Source organism: Leucoraja erinacea, chromosome 35 (genome assembly GCF_028641065.1).
Source record: "Leucoraja erinacea ecotype New England chromosome 35, Leri_hhj_1, whole genome shotgun sequence".
In the NCBI taxonomy this organism is placed as follows: domain Eukaryota; kingdom Metazoa; phylum Chordata; class Chondrichthyes; order Rajiformes; family Rajidae; genus Leucoraja; species Leucoraja erinaceus.
In genome coordinates this window covers 15,331,920-15,355,531 of record NC_073411.1, presented here as the reverse complement: position 1 = coordinate 15,355,531, position 23,612 = coordinate 15,331,920, and the positions used below count along the sequence as shown (strand labels likewise).

Here is a 23,612-nt window from a genome sequence, read left to right as displayed (position 1 = left end):
CCAATCATGCACTCAACACTATTTCCCCACTCTCTTCCTTCTGGACTTATATCCGTAGTGATACCACACAACAACAGGTCCTGTGTCCTAACTTGGCTACACTGACCAAGATGTCACATCTACACTAGTCTCGCCTGCCTGTATTTGGCCATAGTTTAATACTTAGAATTTAAAATCTTTCGATCTTTGCCTTGAACATATTCTATGATCTCTCTGGGGTAGAATTCTGAAGTATGGCCATCCTCAATGAGAAGTTCTTTATTCTTGCCTGAAGCAGCAGGCAGTCCTTTATTTTGACATATAAAATTCTTAGAGGATTGGAAAGGCTAGATGCAGGAAAAATGTTCCCTATGTTGGGGAAGTCCAGAACCAGAGGTCACAGTTTAAGAATAAGGGGTCGGCCATTTAGGACGAAGTTGAGGAAAACCCTTTCCACTCAGAGTTGTCAATCTGGAATTCTCTGCCACAGATGGCAGTGGAGGCCAATTCACTGAATGCTTTCAAGAGATTTAGATTTAGCTTTTAGGGCTATCGGAATCAAGGGATATGGCAGGGACGGGGTACTGATTGTGGATAATCAGCCATTGATGGTGCTGGCTGGAAGGGCTGAATGGCCTCCTCCTGTACAGTCTCTGTGTGGGGGGGTGCGTTTCACTGCGCATGTCACACATTACTCGCTCTGACAGCGAGCAACATTACGTCATGGCCAACGGCCGCAGCACGTGGTCCGCATTGACGGACAGTCGGGCCGGCCAATCGGCAGCGGGAACGGCAGGGGCGGGACCAGCCCTCTTGTTTTGAAAAGGTCTCACGCGGGCGGTGCCACGTGACTAGTGACGGGCAGCGGGACAGGGGCGTGGCGTGACCAATGGGCAGTGGGTGAGGGCGGGCCCAGGAACGGGCACAGCCAATGGCCAGCAGGTGGGGGCGGGGCGGGGGCCGGTCTGGGCGCGCGGCCGCGACTCCTTCAGTCGTGTTTAAGAAGGAACTGATCTTTGCTGTGTACCTTCAGTCGTCCCGGGCACCGGGGTAGATAGTAGTGGACGGGGCACCGGGGTAGATAGTTGGTGGACGGGGCACGGGGTAGACGTTGGTGGACGGGGCACCGGGTAGATAGTGGACGCGGCACCGGGGTAGATATTAGTGGACGCGGCACCGGGGTAGATAGTAGTGGACGGGGCACCGGGTAGACGTTGGTGGACGCGGCACCGGGGTAGACGTTGGTGGACGGGGCACCGGGGTAGATATTAGTGGACGCGGCACCGGGGTAGACGTTGGTGGACGGGGCACCGGGGTAGACGGTGGTGGACGGGGCACGGGGGTAGACGTTGGTGGACGGGGCACGGGGTAGACGTTGGTGGACGGGGCACGGGGTAGAGGAGGATAAACACGGGCAAGCCGCAGCCGCACCATGACCGCCGTGCAGCTCATCAACATCGAGCGGCTGATCGAGGCCGCGCACTACTTGGAGCGGCGGGAGCGAGGTAAACAAACCCGGCGTCCGGGCACTGTGGGTAGGCAGTGGGTGCGAGGGGGGCAGGGGTGAGTGAGGGGAGGGGGGCAGGGGGTGAGTGAGGGGGGCAGGGGGTGATGGTCGAGGGGGGCAGAGGGTGAATGAGGGGGGCAGGGGGTGAGTGAGGGGGGCAGGGGGTGAGTGATGGGCGGGGGGGCAGGGGGTGAGTGATGGGCGGGGGAGGGGGTGACGAGGGGGGGGCAGAGGGGTGATGGGGGGTGAGTGAGGGGGACAGGGGGGTGATGGGAGGGGGGCAGGGGGGTGAGTGAGGGGGGCAGGGGTGAGTGAGGGGGGCAGGGGGAGTGAGTGGCGATGGGGACGAGGGGGGGACAGGGGGTGAGGGGGGCAGGGGGTGATGGTCGAGGGGGGCAGGCGAGGGTGAGGCAGGGGGGGTGAGGGTGAGTGAGGGGGGGCAGGGGGTGAGTGAGGGAGGGGGGCAGGGGGTGAGTGAGGGGGACAGGGGGGTGATGGGCGAGGGGGGCAGGGGGGGAGTGAGGGGGGACAGGGGGTGAGTGAGGGGGAGGGGTGATGGGCGAGGGGGGCAGGGGATGATGAGCGAGGGGGACATGGGTGAGGGGGCGGGGGGTGAGGAGGGGGACAGGGGGTGAGTGAGGGGGGCAGGGGGTGAGTGAGGCAGTAGGCAACTACACCGAAGGGTGGGGTGATCGAGAGTCAGGAACGCATGAGGAGGAGGCAATTGAGAGAATGGGGTAGGTAATGGAGCGAGTTTGGGGGGGGGTTGATTGAAAGTGGAGACATTGGGGGGCGGAGAGGGGGCAAATAATAGAAGGGGTAAGAGTTGGTGAATGGCAGAGTTGGGTGCAATTAGGGATGGGGAGGAGGGGAAAGGGGCAAGAATGGGGTGGGCAAGAGTTGGGGGAATGGTTGAGAGTGGGGTGTAATTGGGGAGGAAGGCGTGGGGAGTGTGCTGATCAAAAGTGAGTGGAATGGAGAGGAATGTAAAAATGTCCAGTTGTGGAGTTGGAAGTAGTGTGTGGAGGGAGACAATAAGAATATAAACAGGAATAGGCCAGTTTGCCAACCCTCCACCCTAGCCCAATCTATCAATTACAGGTTTCCTATGCTGTCTCCATATCCTTTAATTCTAACATAGTTTATTGATATCTATTTTGAAAACATTGTACAGCCTTTAGAGACCCCTAGATAGACTAAGCCAAAGATTTATCATCCTTTTTGAGTAAAGAAAATTCTACACATATCAGTCCAAAATAGTCAACCTCTATTTTGACTCCATGACCCCTAGCTCTGTACTTCTGGACCAAAGGACATAATTCCTGTATTTATACCGTGGGCATTTTAGGAATGTCATGTGTTTCGATGAGGACACCTCTTCACCTGTGGAGGCTCGGCATCTGTGCTCTAGTGTCTCGAAGTATGACACACCTGTCAGCCTAGGAGCCAAATTGGTGAATCTTTGTGGCTATCTATAGCAAATGTATCTTTTTTTCTGAGCAAGAGGGAGTTGAGGGCGAGCGCTGTCAATGGGGATGGGGAAGTGTCAGCTGTGGGGAGAGATAAGATACATTGGTGTAATGGAGAGCTGGGACTAGAGGTGTGTAGAGAGAAGGAGTTGGAGTGGGTGAGGGTAGTGTGCGGTCACTCTGCCTGAGTTGTTCTCTTACCCTGTACAGAGGCTGAGCATGGTTATGCAGCACTCCTGCCCGACAGAAGCGAGGACTCTGGCAGCAAAAGAAAAAGCAAAAGCAAGAAGAATGCAGGGAGCAGGTAAAGGCTGGATGTGGTTGGCTGGCAGGCTCGTGGCTAGATTCCAAAATCCCCTACCTGTTCTCCCCGTATATGATTCCACAGCTTGCCCCCATATATCTGGGGATTAAGGCTATTTTCTCAAAGGTGCATAGATCACTTTGTTTCTTGCACGTTTGCAGAATCGATAATATTAATCATTCTGTATGCAATAAGTATTACTCTTGGATTTAGCCAATTTGTATGCTATATTTTAAAACTAGTCCAGCTCTTCCTGTATTAATTCTGTGGTTTATTTATCCACCCAGTTCCAGTCCTGGGACGAAGGGTGACACTGGTGGAGCGAGTTTGATTAATCAGCAGTGAAATCTGCTTTCTCAGTGATTATTGAAGTTTGTCTGTTTGTAAACAGGGTTATGGAAACAGTGTGTACATGGCTTGCACTGAACCTTAACAAGCTTGTTTGTTAAGAATCATGTTGCAAGTATTTTTCACTATTTAAACTAAATTGACCATTAAATTTTTCTTTGAGTGCGTGTGTGTTTTATTGAAGATAAAATTAATGTGGTATTTGGTCTGGAAACGGTCCAAGTACCTGTTGCATTGTGGGTCAATTTTTGACCTGTGGAAACCTAGTCTCAATGAAAACAAATTAACATTTGCTAACATTATTAAATAAGGGATGACTAATGTGTCTGGAATTGTTCTTAAAAGTGTTTTGGGGAGTTTGTTTCTGGGTATACTCATCTGATTAGTTGTTTACTGACCTTTGTTGTGAATGAAGGGATAAAATCATAAACCAACTTGCTTTTGCCAGGTTTAAATTTCAAAGTGACAGAGCAGTATCAAGTTGAGTAGCAGATTTTGTTATCTTTGGATATGTATGCAGAGCTCAAATTTGAAATTGAACTTGGCCTTAAAGGAAAGAGCACGGTTATTTTCTTGGAGACTTGAGTCAACTGTTTCTTGCCAAATTTGAGACACCGTGCCACAGTTCAACAAACGAGCCCTTGATTTTTGAGTACCGTTGATAGCATGTGGCATGCTGTAGGCTCTTGTGGCTCATTTTTATTTTCCTCTTTGTTCCACCAAATGCCCCATATTCTGCAAAAAGAACTGCCATTAGCGCCTTGTAGAGAACCTTTTCTTTATCAACAAAATGGCACAAAGTTGGTGGGTTTTAAAGGTGGTATTTGTACATTGAAAATTGTTTGGAAGCAGTGTTCTGCCAGCCATGTGGGCACTCCGCTCACAGGGTTGGGTCCCAATGCACTTGGTTGATATTTAAATTTTGCTGCTGCTCTTGTGCAAATCGGAATGCCTGTTATTTGGTGGATTTCAATAAAACTGTCCTTTTCCAACAAAACTGTGGCATTTATTTGACTGAGGGGGAAATAAGGTTTGGAAAAAAAAGTTTGTTTGTGGGCAGAGGGGTTGGCATTATATTGCTAGAGCTGAATGGTGAATTGTTTACCAGTTATGTGACAGTATTTTGTGTTTTTTGCGGTATTGGTAATCATTTTCTGCCAGAATGACTTGAAGCTTGTAGATTACCAGCTGAAGGGAAATCTTTTGACAAAATGCAAAACACTTTTGTTGGTAGGTTCTCAATCAAAATGGCTTGGTCAAAGGCACTTACGATCCTCGGCAGTACAACTTAATCAGATTGTGCGTCCGTATTTCCAATTTGATATTTGGTTGCAAATTTGCCTTTTTTTCCCTTTAAATTAAATGAATTCTAATCCATGCTCAATTTTTTTTCAGGTCAACGCACAATGAAATGGAAAAAAACAGGTAGGCTGAAGCTATAAAATGTGTGTGTATGATGTATGATGTGATAACTTAAATGTTCTTGTGACCGTATGTTTAGTATTCTGTAATGTAGAATCAAAATTCATATAGCAGGCCAAGGGTCCTTCAGCCCTCCATGAACATGCCTGCTATCAAGTACCTATCTATACTAATCCCACTTACTAGGACTTGGTTTGTTGTCTACTTGCAGAAGTTTTGGTCTGAATGCTTCTTAAATAGGAGCAGGGATGTTCTACTGCAGTTGTACAGGGTCTTGGTGAGACCACACCTGGAGTATTGTGTGCAGTTTTGGTCTCCTAATCTCAGGAAGGACATTCTTGCCATAGAGGGAGTACAGAGAAAGTTCACTAGACTGATTCCTGGGATGTCAGGACTTTCATATGAAGAAAGACTGGATAGACTCGGCTTGTACTCGCTAGAATGTAGAAGATTGAGGGGGGATCTTATAGAAACTTACAAAATTCTTAAGGGGTTGGATTGGCTAGATGCAGGAAGATTGTTCCCAATGTTGGGAAAGTCCAGAACAAGCGGTCACAGTTTAAGGATAAAGGGGAAATCTTTTAGGACTGAGATGAGAAAAGCATTTTTTACACACAGAGAGTGGTGAATCTCTGGAATTCTCTGCCACAGAATGTAGTTGAGGCCAGTTCATTGGCTATATTTAAGAGGGAGTTAGATGTGGCCCTTGTGGCTAAAGGGATCAGGGGGTATGGAGAGAAAGCAGGTACAGGATATTGAGTTGGATGATTAGCCATGATCATATTGAATGGTGGTGCAGGATCGAAGGGCCGAATGGCCTACTCCTGCACCTATTTTCTATGTTAAATGTTAGAATACCTGCCTTCACCACCACCCCAACCAATGCTCTCCAAATGCAACTGCTCTAGATGGAAAATCCTTCCTCAAATTTCCTGTAACACTTGGACCTTAAACCTCTGGTCTTAGACTATTCTGCCATGGAATGTTCTTACTTTTGGCCCTATCAATGCCCTATAATTTTGAATACCTATATATGGTTCTCTCCCTCAATCTCCTCAGCTCAGCTCTTATAACTGAAACATTCCATCCTAGGAATCTCCTCTGAACCTTCTCCAGTACAGTCACATCCTTCCTATGGCGGTGACCAGAACTGAACACACTATTCCAGCTGTGGCCTAACCAAAGTTTTACAAGATTGTACCACAATGAAAGCAAGCATCCCATGGCCTTCTTCATCCAATGTACCTGTACTGGGGATCTTTGGACTTAACCGCACCGTTCCTTTTATACCTCAACACTCCCTTGCCTCTACCATTCATAATATGTCCTACTTTTATTAGGCTGCTTAAAATACATAATCTTGCACATATCAAGGTTAAATTCCATCTGTCAAGGACTGGTCAATTTACCAGTTGATTAATATCATTCTGTTGCCTTAGATTACCCTCTGCACAATCATCAGCACGACTGATTTTTATGGCATCTCTAAACCATATAACCATATAGCAATTACAGCACGGAAACAAGCCATCTCAGCCCTTCTAGTCCGTGCCGAAGTCCCATCTACGGAGTCCCAACTCCATCCCCTAGTCCCATCTACCTGCACCCAGACCATAACCCTCCATTCCTTTCCCGTCCATATACCTATCCAATTTATTTTTAAATGATAAAATCGAACCTGCCTCCACTACTTCCATTGGAAGCTTATTCCACACAGCTACCACTCTCTGAGTAAAGAAGTTCCCCCTCATGTTGCCCCTAAATTTCTGTCCCTTAATTCTCAAATCATGTCCTCTTGTTTGAATCTTCCCTACTCTCAATGGAAAAAGCTTATCCACGTCAACTCTGTCTATCCCTCTCATCATTTTAAAGACCTCTATCAAGTCCCCACTTAACCTTCTGCTCTCCAAAGAATAAAGACCTAACTTGTTCAACCTTTCTCTGTAACTTAGTTGCTGAAACCCAGGCAACATTCTAGTAAATCTCCTCTGTACTCTCTCTATTTTGTTGACATCTTTCCTATAATTTGGCGACCAAAATTGAACACCATACTCCAGAATTGACCTCACCAATGCCTTGTACAATTTTAACATTACATCCCAACTTCTATACTCAATGCTCTGATTTATAAAGGCCAGCACACCAAAAGCTTTCTTTACCACCCTATTTACATGAGATTCCATCTTCAGGGAACTGTGCACAGTTTTCCTAGATCCCTCTGTTAACTACATTCCTCAATTCGCTACCATTTACCATGTACGTCCTATTTTGATTTGTCCTGCCAAGATGTAGCACCTCACACTTATCAGCATTAAACTCCATCTGCCATCTTTCAGCCCACTCTTCCAAATGGCCTAAATCTCTCTATAGACTTTAAAAATCTACTTCATTATCCACAACACCACCTATCTTAGTATCATCTGCATACTTACTAATCCAATTTACCACACCATCATCCAGATCATTGATGTATATGACAAACAACAGTGGACCCAACACAGATCCCCGAGGCACCCCACTAGTCACCGGCCTCCAACCTGACAAACAGCCATCCACCATTACTCTCTGGCATCTCCAATTCAGCCACTGTTGAATCCATCTTGCTACTCCACCATTAATACCCAACAATTGAACCTTCGTAATCAACCTTCCATGTGGAACCTTGTCAAAGGCCTTACTGAAGTCCATATAGACAACATCCACCGCTTTACCCTCATCAATGTCCCTAGTAACCACTTCAAAAAATTCAAGAAGATTAGTCAAACATGACCTTCCAGGCACAAATCCATATTGACTGTTCCTAATCAGACCCTGTTTATCCAGATGCTTATATATATTATCTCTAAGTATCCTTTCCATTAATTTGCCCACCACTGACGTCAAACTAACAGGTCTATAATTGCTAGGTTTACTCTTGGAACCCTTTTTAAACAATGGAACAACATGCCCAGTACGCCAATCCTCCGGCACCATTCCCGTTTCTAATGACATTTGAAATATTTCTATTATAGCCCCTGCTTTTTCTACACTAACTTCCCTCAATGTCTTAGGGAATATCCTGTCAGGACCTGGAGACTTATGCACTTTTATATTTTTCAAAGGTGTCAGTACTTCCTCTTCTTTGAATCTCATAGTTTCCATAGCTACTCTACTTGTTTCCCTTGCCTCGCATAATTCAATATCCTTCTCCTTGGTGAATACCGAAGAAAAGAAAAGAACTTATGATTCAAAACTTCCATTTCCACATCTAAATCATTACTGTATTGGCAAAGAACAATAGTCGCCACACCAATCCCCGTGGTACTTTGAAGAACGGTCCCAACCCAAAAGTTCACCTATCCATGTTAGATTGAACTCTTAAGGATAGCGGAGTCAGGGGATATGGGGATATTAATGGTGGATGATCAGCCATGATCACATTGAATGGCGGTGCTGGCTCAAAGGGCCGAATGGCCTACTCCTGCACCTATTGTCTATTGTGTCGCAGACCTGCTGAGTTACTCCAGTACTCTGTCTTCTTTTGTAAACCAGCATCTACAGTTTGTTGTTTCTACCCTATGATACTCTGCTGGTCATAGGCTTCCAATCACAAGAGCAATCCACCACAATCATCCACTCGTGCTTATTACTAAGCCGATTTATCATTGCTTTCCCTCTCTCTCCATCCCCATCCCCCTCCCCCTTCCTAGTTCTCCCATTAGTCTTACTGTCTACGACTACATTCTATCTCCCGCCCACTCCCCTGACCTGAAACGTCACCCATTCCTTCTCTCCAGAGATGCTGCCTGTCCCGCTGAGTTACTCCAGCATTTTGTGTAACTCAGACCCTTCTTGAGACTGTCAGGGAGAGGGAAACTAGAGATATGTGGAAAGGTAAGGTGTGAAAACGACAGATCAAAGCAGACGATGATATAGGAAATGTAGAATGGATCATTGTTAGCTGAGGGGAAGGTGACAACGAGGAAAGTGCTATCTGCCGGCTAAAGACAATTTGAATACTGAAAGCTTTCATCTGGAGTTAGCATAGTCCAGTGTCTGCTGCACTGACAAATTTCCATTTATGTGTTCTTTGGAGCCACCTCAAATGTTGCACACGTGTCACTTGTTTCCCATCATCCCATCTTATCTGTTTAGATTTTTTATTATATTTAAAGAGCAGTAATAAATGTTTTATTTTATGATATATAATGGTGTTTGCCCTCTGCACATATCTAATCGTGCTTGAATGGATGCTAATATTTGGCTGGTGCTGCCAATGCCATTTGTTCCCACTGTTTTCAAAGCCATTCTAATTCTGTGCTTGGCTAAAAAACGTTTTTTATGGAGAAACATTTGAGCCTTGTGTGAATTGTAGCGGGAAAGTGAAAACGGACACCTATGGGTCACTCGGACGCATTCAAGGCTTTAAATGTCTGTAGGTTTTGCAAGTAAATGGGCGGTGCTGCTTGAAACTAGAATCCAAAAGAACATTTGTAATGATTATGAAAATCTTCAACAAGTCTTGAATAAACACAGCAGCTCGGTTTAGTTGTAAATGTTAGAGGCAGGCATTGCTAAACACAATCTGACATAATTGGAATCGTTCATAAATTCAGCCGGAGAGCAGATAAATGACGGATGTTATCTGGAGGACTGATCCTATGATATTTTGCCCGCTTTGGAACATTGAGCTATTCAGATGCTGTGGACAGGAGAATGTTGTCTCGTGCATCCATTGGGTCTGAGTTGTGTTTGCTAGAAAACAATCGGGATCTAGGGCATTGTTGTGGAGGCATTTTTATTTTCTTTTGTAACCATTTTTAAAATTATTTCACTGTGGGCTATCAGCATTGCAGGAACAAGTAGCTTTAACAGCCCTTTCAAGGGGGTTTGGAATTGCTGCAAACCTTGTGACAATTCTGTACCGGTGATAAAAACGGGGAATTGCGAATGCTGGTTTGCACAAAGCAAGTCGGGCAGCATCTCTGGAGAACATGGATAGATTATATTTCGGATCGGGACCATTCTTCAGTCTGATTGTTGGGTTGGTGAAGGGAGTTGTTTGTTTGTTTGAAAACCAAACTGTCCTTTTATCTGCCCTGCTAACTACATCATCGTTTATTTAAAAACCCTAAGTTTATTAAACATTATTTCTGTTCATATAGCTTGGGCAGGATCAACATAGTGCTGCTTTCTGCTCTGTTATCTCTTCATAGATTTCAACATTTTCTATACATCTGTCAAACTGATCTGCAGTTATCTTTTATTTGTCCTATGTGGCTAGTAAAATGGTATCTTTGCTGTTCAGTGTATTGTAAGCTTTGCACAATCTTAAAATAAATTTTAGAAAATGACAATCAATTGCACTCCCTATTTTAGAACCTAGTTACAGACTCTCTGGCCAGATATTTATCAATAGCTTGACTAGTACTTTATCCCCTGGTATTATCGTGGTTTTAGGTCACTTGCACTCTTTCTCCTTGATTAAATGTTTTGGTGTACATAGTAAATAAAAACATTATACTGGGAAATACTTAGCAGATTAGGTAGCATTTTTGGGCAGAGAGACAATTAATGTTTCTCCTTGTTGATCATTTTTTTCTCCCTTCATAGATTCTAACAAAATTGAGTGTTTCTAACAATTTCTGATTTTTGTATTCTATATAAAATTAGTTGAACATATTTGTCATTTATTTTTATAACCCTGCCTCGGGTACAAAGAAACTCTCACTTGTATAAAACACAATAATATTTTTTCTAAAAGTATGTGAATCTTATGTGCTGGTTTACACCTGCCTCGTTTCCTCTATATCTTTTTTAAGTCATCCTTTCCTGTTTTCTGAAATATTTTTGGTTCTCAGTCAAAATATTGTTCTTGCATCTCGATGAAGTCTTTATTTTGATGTAATGCCATCCTTAATAACTTTTGTAAGCCTTGGATGGATTACATTTCCTGTGAAATCTTTATATCACAATAGTATATCTGATCGTATAGAATATTTCACAATTCTAAAATGTCTTCACTGTCCGCCCATTTTTAAACTAATTTCCCAATTGATTTTAATATTTTTACTTAATTTCTTTATTTGAGACTGTTTAAAACTGTTTACTTTTGCTCTCAACATACTTCATAAGACCAATTTCCCTCCTCAAGCCAAGTCTATTTGTCACATACACATACAAGATGTGCAGTGAAATAACCTTCTGGGATAACCCTCCTGGGATGAATAAAGTTTTATTGTATTGCATTATGATCACTCTTCCCCAGAAGACCCTTTTCTGTGAGATTACTGATATACTGCCCCATGTTCACAAATCTAATACACGCCCAGTTCCTTGCTTGATCTGCAACTAGCTGAGACAATCTTTTATTAATTGGGTTTATAAATCATATTTTATTCTCTGAATTTTTTTTTTAACCTTGTAAGAGGTTTTTTTAACCATGTGACTAATCTAAATTTGATCAGCTATGAGGACAAGAAGAAATATGTTGAATGAAAACAAAATTAGAACAATTGGGTATTCAGGTAGAAGGTTCTCAAACCGAAACATCACCTATTCCTTTTCTCCAGAGGCTGCCTATTCCACTGAGTTACTCCAGCATTTTGTGTCTATCTTCAGTGTAAACCAGCATCTGCAGTTCCTTCCTACTTATTCAGGTTATGGCAGATTTAAGAAATGTTATAACTGCAGAAGGCCGCGGGAATTGTTTATGTCACTTTCCTTGTGATGTTGTAGACATTCCTAGTTACTGAACACACCCTCAATAATGTTTTGTTTCATGCCAGCCTCAGATAGAATGTTGCAAAACAGGATCTTAAGAATATTTATAACTGAGGAATTTGATACATCACACAACCAAGTTTTCTTTTAGTCCAATTGATAGCCTGTCCGAAATTACTATTGCACAATTATTTTACTTTATTTTAGAGATACAGCATGGTTACGCCCTAAGCATCAATTACCTGTTCACACTTGTTCTATGTTTCCCCACTTTTCCATCCATTATGGGCGATTTTACAGAGGCCTACCAACCCACATGGTCACAGGAAGAACATACAAACTCCACACCGTGTGTCTGTGTCTGTCTTTGTTGTAAACCAGCATTTGCAGTTCCTTCCTACACTGTATTGGATGTGCAGTTGATTGTTGTTGACACAGATCGTGATGTTCGCACGCTGTCAATAGGAATGAATGACCTAACAGTTTTGTTTTATTTTCCCCCTTGAGCTCACAAGAATTCCCCATCCTCATAACATTGAGGTGTCCAGCTCTTCATTTTGTTCAGTAAATCTCTGCAAATGAGACCAAGTCATGACTGAATCCGTTTTTTATCCCTTTCTTCCCCCCCATTTCAGTAAATATGCCTGCTCTTGCCCGTATCTTTAATGTACTCATCTCACAAAAGGCTATATTTGCAAAAGAACCAGAGACATCGGGTAAGAATATTAATGTACCTTTTAATGTTAAGGTCTTCCTCAGCCCAGAGCATCCAAAGCTTGTCACTTCCTTCCATCCATCCAGTCTATCTTCACTGTGCATTTCATCAGTATGGCTGGGTGGCCCATGAAGGGCACCTGTCACCATGGCCATTCTCTTTGCTCTCTTCTACCTTTTGGGAGAAAATACAGGAGCTTGAAAGCCTGAATGTTCAGACTTAAGAACAGCTTTTTCCCCAATGCTATTAGACTCTCTCGTGCCCCCTTCCACATACTTGTTCTCTACCTCATTCCATTATTGTTAGTATTTTTGCACTCCTTTAGGTCGGCAACAATTTTTGCACCACTCTGCTGTTTTGCACTAATCGTATTTCTTATTGCTGTCTGTATTCTGTTTCTGCTGAACTTCATGGGAAGAAAGAATTTCAATGAACCTTGGTGGGTATAACTATAGGCTAATCTGAATAGTGATGAACACGCGCTATCTAGAATGTTCTGCATTAGGATGATTTGAGCAGATTCTATAATATTCAAAAACAATCTGAATACTTAACTGTAAGAAATGTGTAGGAATTTGTTAAATACCAAAGACCCAGCACGCATGCAATGGGCTGAATTATTCCACTAATTGAGTTACTTGGTATGTGGGAAACAGTTGGTGAAGGAGATGAAGTGCTGGCCCTTCCAGCTGGAGCTGACTTGCCCGGTTTGTGGTGGCAGGACCTTTGTGTTGCCATTAGGTGCTAAAAATGGTTATTGTAGCCCACAATTTGTAGGAAAAAAATTAAGACTGGGTTTGGAGATGCTAGAATCTTGATTGAAATAGTGCTGGTTGATCTCGCTGGTGAGGCAGCATCTGTGGTGGGAATGGACAGACGGCGTTTAGGGTTGGGACTTTTCTTCAGATAGCAGATTGGCTTGAGTTGACTGGCCCTCTTGTTGAAGAGTCTGAAGTATTTTTGTGCACAGGCAGCTTTCACAGCCGAAATGGCCAGCCCTGTTGGTGGTTGGGATGATGTTGAGCCTAATACTTAAAGCATTGAGAAATTGTAATTTAAACAATACTGTTTACACAGCCTTTACTGTCTGGCAGTTGCCATGTTTTTGATTCAATCTGAAACTCCAATGTTCAGAAAAAATATTTTATTACTTTAAAGATAGCAATATTGAAATTGTAGCATAAATTCAAGATATCATTTTATATGGTGTATTTGGCCAGATGATTAGGCTTCTGGAGCCTAGCAATAGGTTTTGGAACAAAGTGATTCGATCCAACTTGATCTGTACCTACCTGTACTTTGACTTGTCAACAAATGCACCAGCTGCATGACTGATATTTCCACAAATTAACTCTGTTAGCTTGAGTTCCATAAGCTGTAACACGGTGAGCCTGGAGTAAAATGAGCACGTGTCATGTGGTCCACAGGGGTTGTGGGAAATAATGTGTCATGTTATCCTGGCCTTCTTCCTACAACTTGTTTATTCACACCTTGTATGCAGATTCTGAGGCATAAAGCATGATTAGCAAGGCTGGTTTTATTTGCACATGGAATAGAGTGGTATGATCATGTGCAAGCAGATGAGATCAGTTCAACTAGGCATCATGTTCAGCACAAACATTGTGGGCCAAAGGGCCTGTTCCTCTGCTGTTCTATGTTCTATATTTACACCCAATTCAGCCCATCGTGGTCTAGTTCTGCAGTTCCTTCCTGCTTTTATGGGTCGCTCCCCATCTGGCAGATTCATGTATGGGGTCGGATCAGCAGTAGGCCCTTTGAACCTGAGAAACAACCTGACACCGCAGTGCTGATGTAAGCCTCCATATCCCCATCTACAGAGTCTGCATGAATTTATTATTTCATTCACAATGTTCCTCCTAAGCGAACAGGTCGCCATTGCTCAACTTTGACACATTGAGTTTGGAAGTAACATACAGTTCTGAACCCTTGGATCCTTGGTTATATTTTGCAGCCATTTACCAATACAGTGTTGACTTGATGGCAGCTCTGCCCTTTGGGTTTTGTTTGCCAATCTCACATATTGACATTCCCTAGTTGATGAAGGAACTTCCTGTTTTATATCCACATGTTCCTTTCCTCGTAACACCTCAAGATTGGCCCACCAAAAGCTAGGCTACCGTGCAACTCACCTCTACCCCATTGAGGACGTTGGACTTTGTCTCTGGAGCTGCTGCACTATGACGTTGAGAACGATATTCTGCGCTCTGTATCTTCCCATTTGTTCTATCTATTGTACTTTAGTTTGAGTTGATTGTATTTATGTGTAGTATATCTGATCTTTTTGGATAGCATGTAAAACAAAACTTTGCACTCTACCTCAGTACACATGATAATAAACCTAAAAAATATATACATGAAATATGATCAGCCAGTTTAAGAAATTCAACTGATTAAAGATGGAGAGGTTTAAAGTGAAGTTGAATGGAGTCGCAGTTTTACCTGATCAGCAATCTAAAAGGTGCAGTATTTTGGAGTTTTCTTTTCCTATCAGTTGCTGTGTTGTAAATTTAAATTAGTGTCTTTTTTTGTTTAACCAGGCGAGCCCATCTGCGACTTTGCTTGGGACGTTTGAAAGAATTGGTACCAGTGGGAGCAGAGAGTACAAGGCATACCACACTCAGTTTACTTATGAAGGCCAAGTTACATATCAAGGTAAGCAGGAGGCAGAAACTCTGTACCATCATTAGCTCTGCAGAAAAACTTGGCTAATTCACCATTGGCCTTTAGCGTGTTAAATATAACATCTCATAAAACTTCATTGCAATCAGATATGTTTTTAGCAACTAAAGTCAAGGTTTCTTGGACTTTTACATATCCTTTATCCTCAAGACAACAGTCAAAATTGGTTCCAAAGGCATTTATTGCATGGTATACTTCCTCCAGCTCTTATTGAATTGTGGACCATATCACGGCACTTTTTCAGTGCTACTCCAGTACATGTTTGCAGTGAATATTGACGAGAGATATCTCGAAGTCTTTGCCTTGCCACCATCATTTAAATTTTGATTTGTGAAGATCAAGTAGAAATCCTGTATTTCACCACCAATGGAGTGAAAGTACACCTTAAGGTACCACTAGCTGACATGAATGGATCCTTGTAACACTTGAAGTTGGGATATTTATCTGAGCATGTCTTCATTTCATGTTCTTTTAACAGACACCTGACTTGTCAGCGAATGTAAGAAATATTTTAGTTTCCAAATAGATGACTTATCAATGCTTCACTATCTCCACTTTGTCTCCAACCTATAACAAAATTTAATTTTGTTCTTGCCACCCTTTCTCTTTCAAACTAAATGATGCTCAATGTCTAACGATTCCTTGTTCTGATAAAACTCACCAACCTGGAATGTCCTCTGTTTCTCTCTTCCCTGATTAGCTATTTCCAGTATTTGGCTTTTTATTTCTGATTCCCAGGACGTGTGGGTTTTTTTCTTTTGCCCTTCAGTTATTTGTGTTTCCTTCTAGACACTTGAAGAAGGTGACAGGAGGGCTCTTCATCAGATAGATCAGCTACAGCGAGAGCAACGTCACCTAAAACGGCAGCTGGAACTGCTTAACATTGAGAGGATGCGAACGGATAGCATAGGATCAACGGTTTCTTCCGAGAGATCAGACTCTGATCAAGGTAATATCTAAAGCCAGAGCAAACATTCACTGCAAGATCACGTGCTTCTTCCAATGAGTTTGTTTGTACAGTGTTTAGTTTAGAGATGCAGTGTGGGAACAGGCCCTTCGAGATACCGAGTGCGCACCGACCAACATTCACCCATTTGCCGGTCAGGGTATGTGGAATGCAATATGGGATGCTGGGTCTGGATGGTCAGTTATGATCATATTGAAAAGCAGAACAGGCTTATAGAGTCACATGGCCTTGTGCCCAGTTGTGTTTTTGGGTTGTGCTAATTGGGCTGTAGTATCCTACTTTTGGTCTCTCTTTTAAATATTGGAGTTACATTGTTATTTTCTAATCTCATGAAACATTTCCTGAATCTAGGGAATGTTGGTAATATAAGAACTGTACCACTTGGTTATGGTGAATGATGATGATAACACTGTGAGATGGGACTGTGTCTGGGGGCTGGGGGTGTGGTCAGATCATTTCACTGCGTACATTCGATAATCATTGTCATGTTAAACCATAAATTTCCTGTAAATTAAAGGATATTGTAAAAATAAGTAGCAGTGTTCTACAAAGTTTAAAAAAAAAAACACAAAGGTTTATTTCAACAATATAAACTTGCAGTTAAATAGATGGAATGGGAATATAAAATGATTAACAAAGTGCAAAGCTCTCACTACTTCTGGTGATCTTTTGTTTTCTCCTGCAGAAGACATTGATGTGGATGTGGAAAGCACTGAGGGCATGGCGAGAGAACTGGATTGGAGCAATAGTGGTGTGAGTGACTCTGACGAGCAGATCAGTGTGAAGAGCAGCGGCAGTGACGAAGGATACTTCAGCACGGGCATCATGCGAATGAAATTGCTCCCAACCCCTCACAAAACTCTTGCCCGCCTATAAAGGAATCCAGTCCCATCGGATAGTACTTTCATATGATGAGTTACTACTCTGTGGTTGGACTTAGTATTCTGTAGCACAACATGTATTTTTCTCTCTTATTCATCATGCTTATTGCTTCCTGGTACTTCAGATTTGCCGTGAAGGACCTACCGATCACTTTAAGAAAGTAAGGGAGGTTTGGAGAGGGATGGAGTGTGTTTTACTCTGAAGGCACATTGTTGTTTGCTGGTCTAGCTTTTATAAGTACTCATCCCTGCCTCTCAAACTGTAGCATCTCCCTCTCCACCAGCACTATATTTTGATTCACTTACAAATCCTTGGATCAGGAAGAGAACAATCCAATAGCCTGCAAACATATTTTGCCCAAGGGCACTGAGTAATAATGCAGTCTGTTGTTTATGTATGATCGTATTTTCAAGTTTGTGGTCTGAGGGCTTCCTTTGTGATTTTCACAAATTGAACATTACTCCCTAGAGCAAACATGCGTCCACTAGTATATGTCTTAATTACTATATCAGTAATGGGTAAACTTCAATTTGATTGTTTTCATTAGATATTCCACCTTCCTGGCACCATATTGCCCAATCATTTGGTACTGGATGCACTCCACGCCTTCACACCTGCTTCAGCTAGCCCCTGAGGATTATTCTAAAAATTGGAACTGGATATTTAGCCGTCAATTTTGATTGCACGTTTCAGGTAATTTGTTTGAATTCACTGAGCATTCTCGCCCAAAAGCAAAATGCTGGTGTTGCTGGGAATACGCAGCAGGTCTGGTGGCATCTTTGGTGACGTAAACAATGTCGCTCGGCTCATTCTGCCATGAACCCTGGAATATTCCCAGCACCTGCAGCATTTTGCATTTGAACTTTTCATGGGTCACCTGTGTTATAAAATAGATTCAAGTCCAAAGCATGGGTCTTGAAAATAATGCTGCAGTTAAATTCTATGGTCACTATAAATCTTATACATTTAATTTGAAGTTGATTCTCAGACACAATGTTTTGTTTTGTCGTCTGAATAAGTGTGACAGTTTGAGGTCTGTTTTGTCCTCCAGTATTGTTGTAGGAAGCCATGGTCTAAGTGGCTCATGTTGAATTTCACTGGAGTCACTTGTCTTTCTATATCGTGAAATAATCTTAAGGGTGTGGAGTATAAACAGCAAAGGATGTTGGTCCCTGCTTGCTTTTTTTAAGTTTCTGATAAGCAGTCTTGAATCATCAGCCTTGTGCTGACATTTCTTTCAAATAACATCAGTCTTGACCTGTTTCCAACCCTGCCACCGTGCTGGAGAGGTAATAGCAGCATGTTAGAACAGTCCATCGTGTTCTCATTCAGTGAGTTAATGTAGGCCAGCACACGCACCTGATGGTGGCCACAGATTGGTTCCTTCAATAGTGTAAACATCAAGCACTTCCATTTGTCTTAAACTTGAGGCATTCTTGTTTTTCTTTAACACTTTTCATAGCTTGTTTTAATTTACTTATTTGTTATTGTTATATATTTGGATTGTCTTACCTGGCCCACGTGTACTATGAAATATTTGCCCCAACCCGTAATTGTTTGGGAATGATGCGTTTTCTACATGTTCAGTTCCTCAATAAGAAATCTAATCCTTTGCTTACTACTCAGTGGGGGGCCGGTGAAAGGCCATCTGACAACGACCTGTTCATGCATTACTGAAATTGTGTGTTTTTATCTTTTTGCGCTCCTGTCCATTGCAGTTCTAGTGCAGTTTCTGGCCATTAAGGCAAAATAAGCTCTAAGTTAAAAAATGAAAATAATTTGGTACAAAGGTTTGGTGTAGTTTTGAAGACACCTTGCCCTTTCTCACACCGAAGACGAGGCAGTAATTTTACTTAGTGGCAGGCCACTTTTACCCTCGTGTTGCCAATGGCAACAGTTCAATAATGAACACTTCGACTTGCACAAGTACAAATAGGTGTCTCTGACACCATCTGCTCATAGCAACCAGCAAACATCTGTTACAGCTATGAATTCGTGATTCACACTTCAGCCTGTATCAGGAAATCACTTTACTGAACTATAAATCAGTCAAGGAAGGCAGCTGAACAAAGTGTCTTGACTATAACTCTGTAACCTTAGTTGGATCTCCATAGGAATGGTACCAGTGTCATTTCATACCCTCGTGTCTCTGAAGTGTTGGGTCTGGTGCTGGATGTGAGGCTTGTCTGTATTGGGCGAGGGCTGCACATACAAGGCCAAACTCACTGGGAGAAATGCTGCCTCCGAGAGGTGGTCATAGATGTACGTGGAGTTGTGGCTGCAGTGAAACTGTAGCTGTAGCGAAGCCTGCCGGGTGTTTTAGTGATCGTCCCCGCACCCTGTTTACAATAACTTTTCGCAATTAGAGAATACACACCAATGTTAGTGAGTTGCACCTTATTTGTAGAGCTTGTTCACTTTCCAACACCTCTCCTAACTCTCCCAATCTGTCTTCCCCTGGTTTTATCCACCCACCTGCTTTATCCGATCACCACACAAATTAATTTTACCTGCAAAGTGTTTCTTCAATCAAAGAATGGTCCCGACCTGAAACACCATCTATCCTTTTTCTCCAGAGATGCTACCTGACCCGCTCAGTTACTCCACACTTTGTGTCTATCTTTGGTATAAATCAGCATCTTCAGTTCTTTGTTCCTAATTTTACCTGCACTAGTACCTGAAGATGCCAGCACTGATTGTAAGTGTACCGCCATCCCCAGCAGTGTCAGTCTTGCTCACACACGCACAGCTGTAGCTCAATGAATTGCACCTTCACAGTTCCACTGCACAAGTTAGTGAGGAGAGCCATGTGACTTGCGCAAAAACTCAGTCCAGAGGTGCGTTTGCTGTTGGCATCTGTATAAATGTAATTTGTAGACTGAAAATTGGTACTCTGTCATGCATAATGAATGCTGAGCATTCTGTACATTGTATCAATATGTCAAGCTTTGTTTAGGAATTCTTATCTTACTTCTCGTTGTTCTAGAGTGAGTGTGATTTCTCATTGTGTGTAGAATGCACCAGCCCTTCTACATTTGCACTAATCTTCCTCACTAACTATCGGTATGCATGGATTTTCTTTTACAAGGAATTGTATCATTTTCTCAATTTTATTGTTGATTAACAAGACAAAATTTAAACGAACGATCAAAAGTGCTTCTTTATACAGTTGTTACTGGGCTTATCGGCACTGATGTGCCACATGACAAGTTTGTGCCGAGAGCACTAGTTCAATGTACAACACCGCTTCTCAAGGTGCAAACACATGTTCAAAGACCAGGCATAATCTTTAGTTGTGAGGCTGGGTGCTAAGAATACCCAGTGTGTTCCACCTCCCTCCCTGGTGAGAAGGTCATGCCATGAGATGTGACTACAACCACATAATACATTTTCAATATTCTCAACCAAAATGCAGTATAAATAAAGTTGCAGTGTCGGTAAGCCTGTTAATAAATGTGAAGTGGAACAATGCCTTGTTGCTCCAAATTGTATTTACTAAGTCATTGGAGTGTGATTCTTGTCCCTCACCAAAGTATGATTTCATCTGTAGTGCAAATGAGAGGGGAGAGGGGGGGGGGAGTTATAAAGCCTGCCTGCCTTGTTTCTGAATTGAGCACTTTTGAAAATGCAGTACCCACACCTTGGAGTATTGTTTGTGAGGAATATCTTGGACATGCATCATGAAATGAGCAAGGTGAAATTGTGCCTTCTCACCTCTGCACGCTGTCCTCCAGATTTAATCTGAGCTTTTGTGTTTGTCCGTCTGTCTTTTTAACACTGACTGTACCTGATAAAGAGCTGGTTTTTGCTTAGGGAGACAGTAACATGGTTGCGTTACTACCAAATGTTGTCTGTGATTGTGGAGCTTTACCAGTTTTAGTAGGCTAAAAAAGCCTTACATAGTGTAGCTATTGTGCAGTCTGGGGCGCAGCCTTTCATAATCCGTTTCTGTTTTTGGCACTTGTATTGTGAATGTTCTAATCGGTGTTCCATAGTGTGCATCAGGTGGTAGGCAGGAGACGGCAACTTAAAGAGGACAAACATGCAAACATTCCCCCATTTTAAATGTCCATGTCGGATTGCAATATAGAAGCTGCCCCTGTAATCACAACTAGCTGTCCGTGATGGTGTGTAATTTGGTGACAAATACCCTGCAACAATGGTGATTGGTAGCAGCTCCACATGGACTTCATCTAGCAATAAAACTTTCTAAAACTTTGTGGGGCCTTGTTCCCGTAACATTTGCAGTTGACATGCTCAGAATTACATTCTTTAAATGTACTTGTAAAGCAACCCTTGGTGCTGGAGAGTGTTTGTATGGACTGGTGTTCTGCTTTAGCACAAGCAAACTGGAGAGGAATAGATTAGTGGCACTGGAAATATTAACTTCCTCCAGACACTATTAGCACAGACACAGTTTACTTGCTTGCTTCTAATGTGTTTATTTTAGATATTTCCTTCTATTATATGCCTGACAATTTGGTAAACTATGAATAATTTCAACGTTGCCTTTGGTTTGGCGATTAAACAGTTCCTTCAGCTATTCAATGCCTGTTCATTTGAAGAATCATCATGGTCGTGTGCAGGACCGGTAAAATTAAGGATGTACAAGGCAGATGTGTGCTTTCATTTTAAAAGATGAGTAGATTGACTTAGAATTTTGACATTTCGTATCATGAACCCCCTGAATGGGAAGATTTTCTCCATATCCAGCAGTGTCTCTGTCTGACCAAAGGAATTTCTATTGGCCTGGTCCTAACTATATGTAGCCGATGATAGACTCAAGAAGCTGGAGTAACTCAGCGGTTCAGGCAGCATCTGTGGAGAACATGGATAGGTGACGTTTCACAGAGTGCTGGAGTAACTCAGCGGTTCAGGCAGCATCTGTGGAGAACATGGATAGGTGATGTTTCACAGAGTGCTGGAGTAACTCAGCAGTTCAGGCAGCATCTGTGGAGAACATGGATAGGTGACGTTTCGCAGAGTGCTGGAGTAACTCAGCGGTTCAGGCAGCATCTGTGGAGAACATGGATAGGTGACGTTTCAGGTAGTGAGCCTACTTTCCTCACTGTTGGAGCGTCATCCACTCTCAACATTGGCTCTTTAGCTGAGCCATAGAAAAGAACGATGCCAAATAAAGTTCTGGGTTCTCTCAGCGGTTGGGCACCCTCTGTGGAGGGAGTGAACAGGCGGCACTTTAGGTGGGCTGACGAAGGACATGGGCTTTAAAAAACAAAACAAAAAACTATGAAGAAGGGTCTCTGCCCAAAACTTCATTTATTCATTCCTTGCACAAATGCTGCCTCGCCTGCTGAGTTATTCCAGCACTTTGTTTTGATCAAGATTCCTTTTTGTGTGTGTGTGTGGCAAACTGGTTGAATGTCCCTTCAGTGACACCCTCTTTGGCCATCGCTTGATTGGATTAAACCATCCACTTGGGGCCCAGTGGAAATGGGGGAGGACACAATTCCTTATTTTACATATGCTGATTATGGCAAATACCTTATCCTCTGTCAAGACCATACAGTGGTTCTTATTCCAGGCAGAACATGTTTCGGGCAACTGTATGTTAGACATGTTTCTGTGTATGTACACTTAATGTATTGTTCAACTGTTGTATAAAATTAAAAACACAATTTATTTCATTATTTAATTGTCTCTGTGATTTGTTTGAAGTGATTGCATTCCACAATGACTCAGTACTCAGTAGTAAGCAACAAAAAGTAGTTCAATATATAAAAACACAATACAATGCAGACAAAAATATGCCTCTCCCAGATCCCTAGTGTAATCAAGGCAGTTTAGCCTGAAGAAGGGCCTCGACCCAAAACGTCACCCATTCCTTTACTCCAGAAATGCTGCCAATCCCACTGAGTTACTCCAGCTTCACAACCTGCACCCCCTACGACTGCGGCAGGTAAAGGCACCTGAGGTGGTGCAGTGGTTCGGACATTAACCTCCCAACGGACGTTGAATTGTAGCCATCTTTGAATCACTGGAATACAGGCCTATCTCCTAGAGGTAAGATCCCATTTGAAATGTACTTCTGCAAATTTGTACGTATAAAATGGACAGGAAATGGCGAGCTAGTGCACAGAATGATGGGCTGCATATTGAGGAACTGCCTGTTCTTCATTGCTTCCTCATCCATGGTTAACACTTGTTTTCCTGGCGGTGTAATGAGAGGCTGCAACAGAAATCCATCACCAGGGCAAGTACCTCATTACAGTCCCTCACGGGTCACTGTGCAGTTATGAAGACTACACCCACTTGTGTTGTACCTGATATTGTCATGTCAAGCACACAGTGTTTACATCCCTGTGTGTTAGTTAACACAGCCCCTGCAGTTATACTCACCAAAAGCAGCCAATTGAAATGATTTTTTGGATTTGCTTTCTTCAAGTTGTCACTCTTTGCTTTGTTAAAGTTTACCTCACTAGCCACAGAGCCACACAGCACAGAAACGGCCCTTTGGCCCACCTCGCCCATTCCCCCCCCCCCCCCCCCCCGATGAGGTTACCAAATTACTCCAACCTGCCAGTGCCGGGACCTTTCACTCCATTTACCCAAGCAACTCTTACTGATTGTACCTCTTCCTTTGGCAGCTCGTTTCATAT

The 23,612-nt window shown here is 42.9% G+C and overlaps 1 protein-coding gene across 1 annotated transcript; it reads left to right on the top strand.

The window, feature by feature from the left end:
- Positions 1–963: 963 nt before the first annotated feature.
- On the top strand, positions 964–22,643 carry mxd1 (MAX dimerization protein 1). Its single transcript, XM_055662487.1, has 7 exons — positions 964–1,036; positions 1,114–1,484; positions 3,166–3,259; positions 5,003–5,032; positions 15,005–15,119; positions 15,936–16,095; positions 16,799–22,643. The coding sequence occupies exons 2-7, from the start codon at positions 1,412–1,414 to the stop codon at positions 16,987–16,989; spliced, it is 663 nt and encodes a 220-aa protein (XP_055518462.1). The 5' UTR covers positions 964–1,036; positions 1,114–1,411; the 3' UTR covers positions 16,990–22,643.
- Positions 22,644–23,612: the final 969 nt, after the last annotated feature.

Excerpts from the sequence above, each read along its gene's own strand:
- mxd1 (XM_055662487.1), top strand. The coding sequence starts at position 1,412 with ATGACCGCCGTGCAGCTCATCAACATCGAGCGGCTGATCGAGGCCGCG. Across the intron at positions 1,485-3,165 it reads CTTGGAGCGGCGGGAGCGAG|AGGCTGAGCATGGTTATGCA; the intron begins GTAAACAAACCC and ends TACCCTGTACAG. Across the intron at positions 5,033-15,004 it reads AATGAAATGGAAAAAAACAG|GCGAGCCCATCTGCGACTTT; the intron begins GTAGGCTGAAGC and ends TTGTTTAACCAG.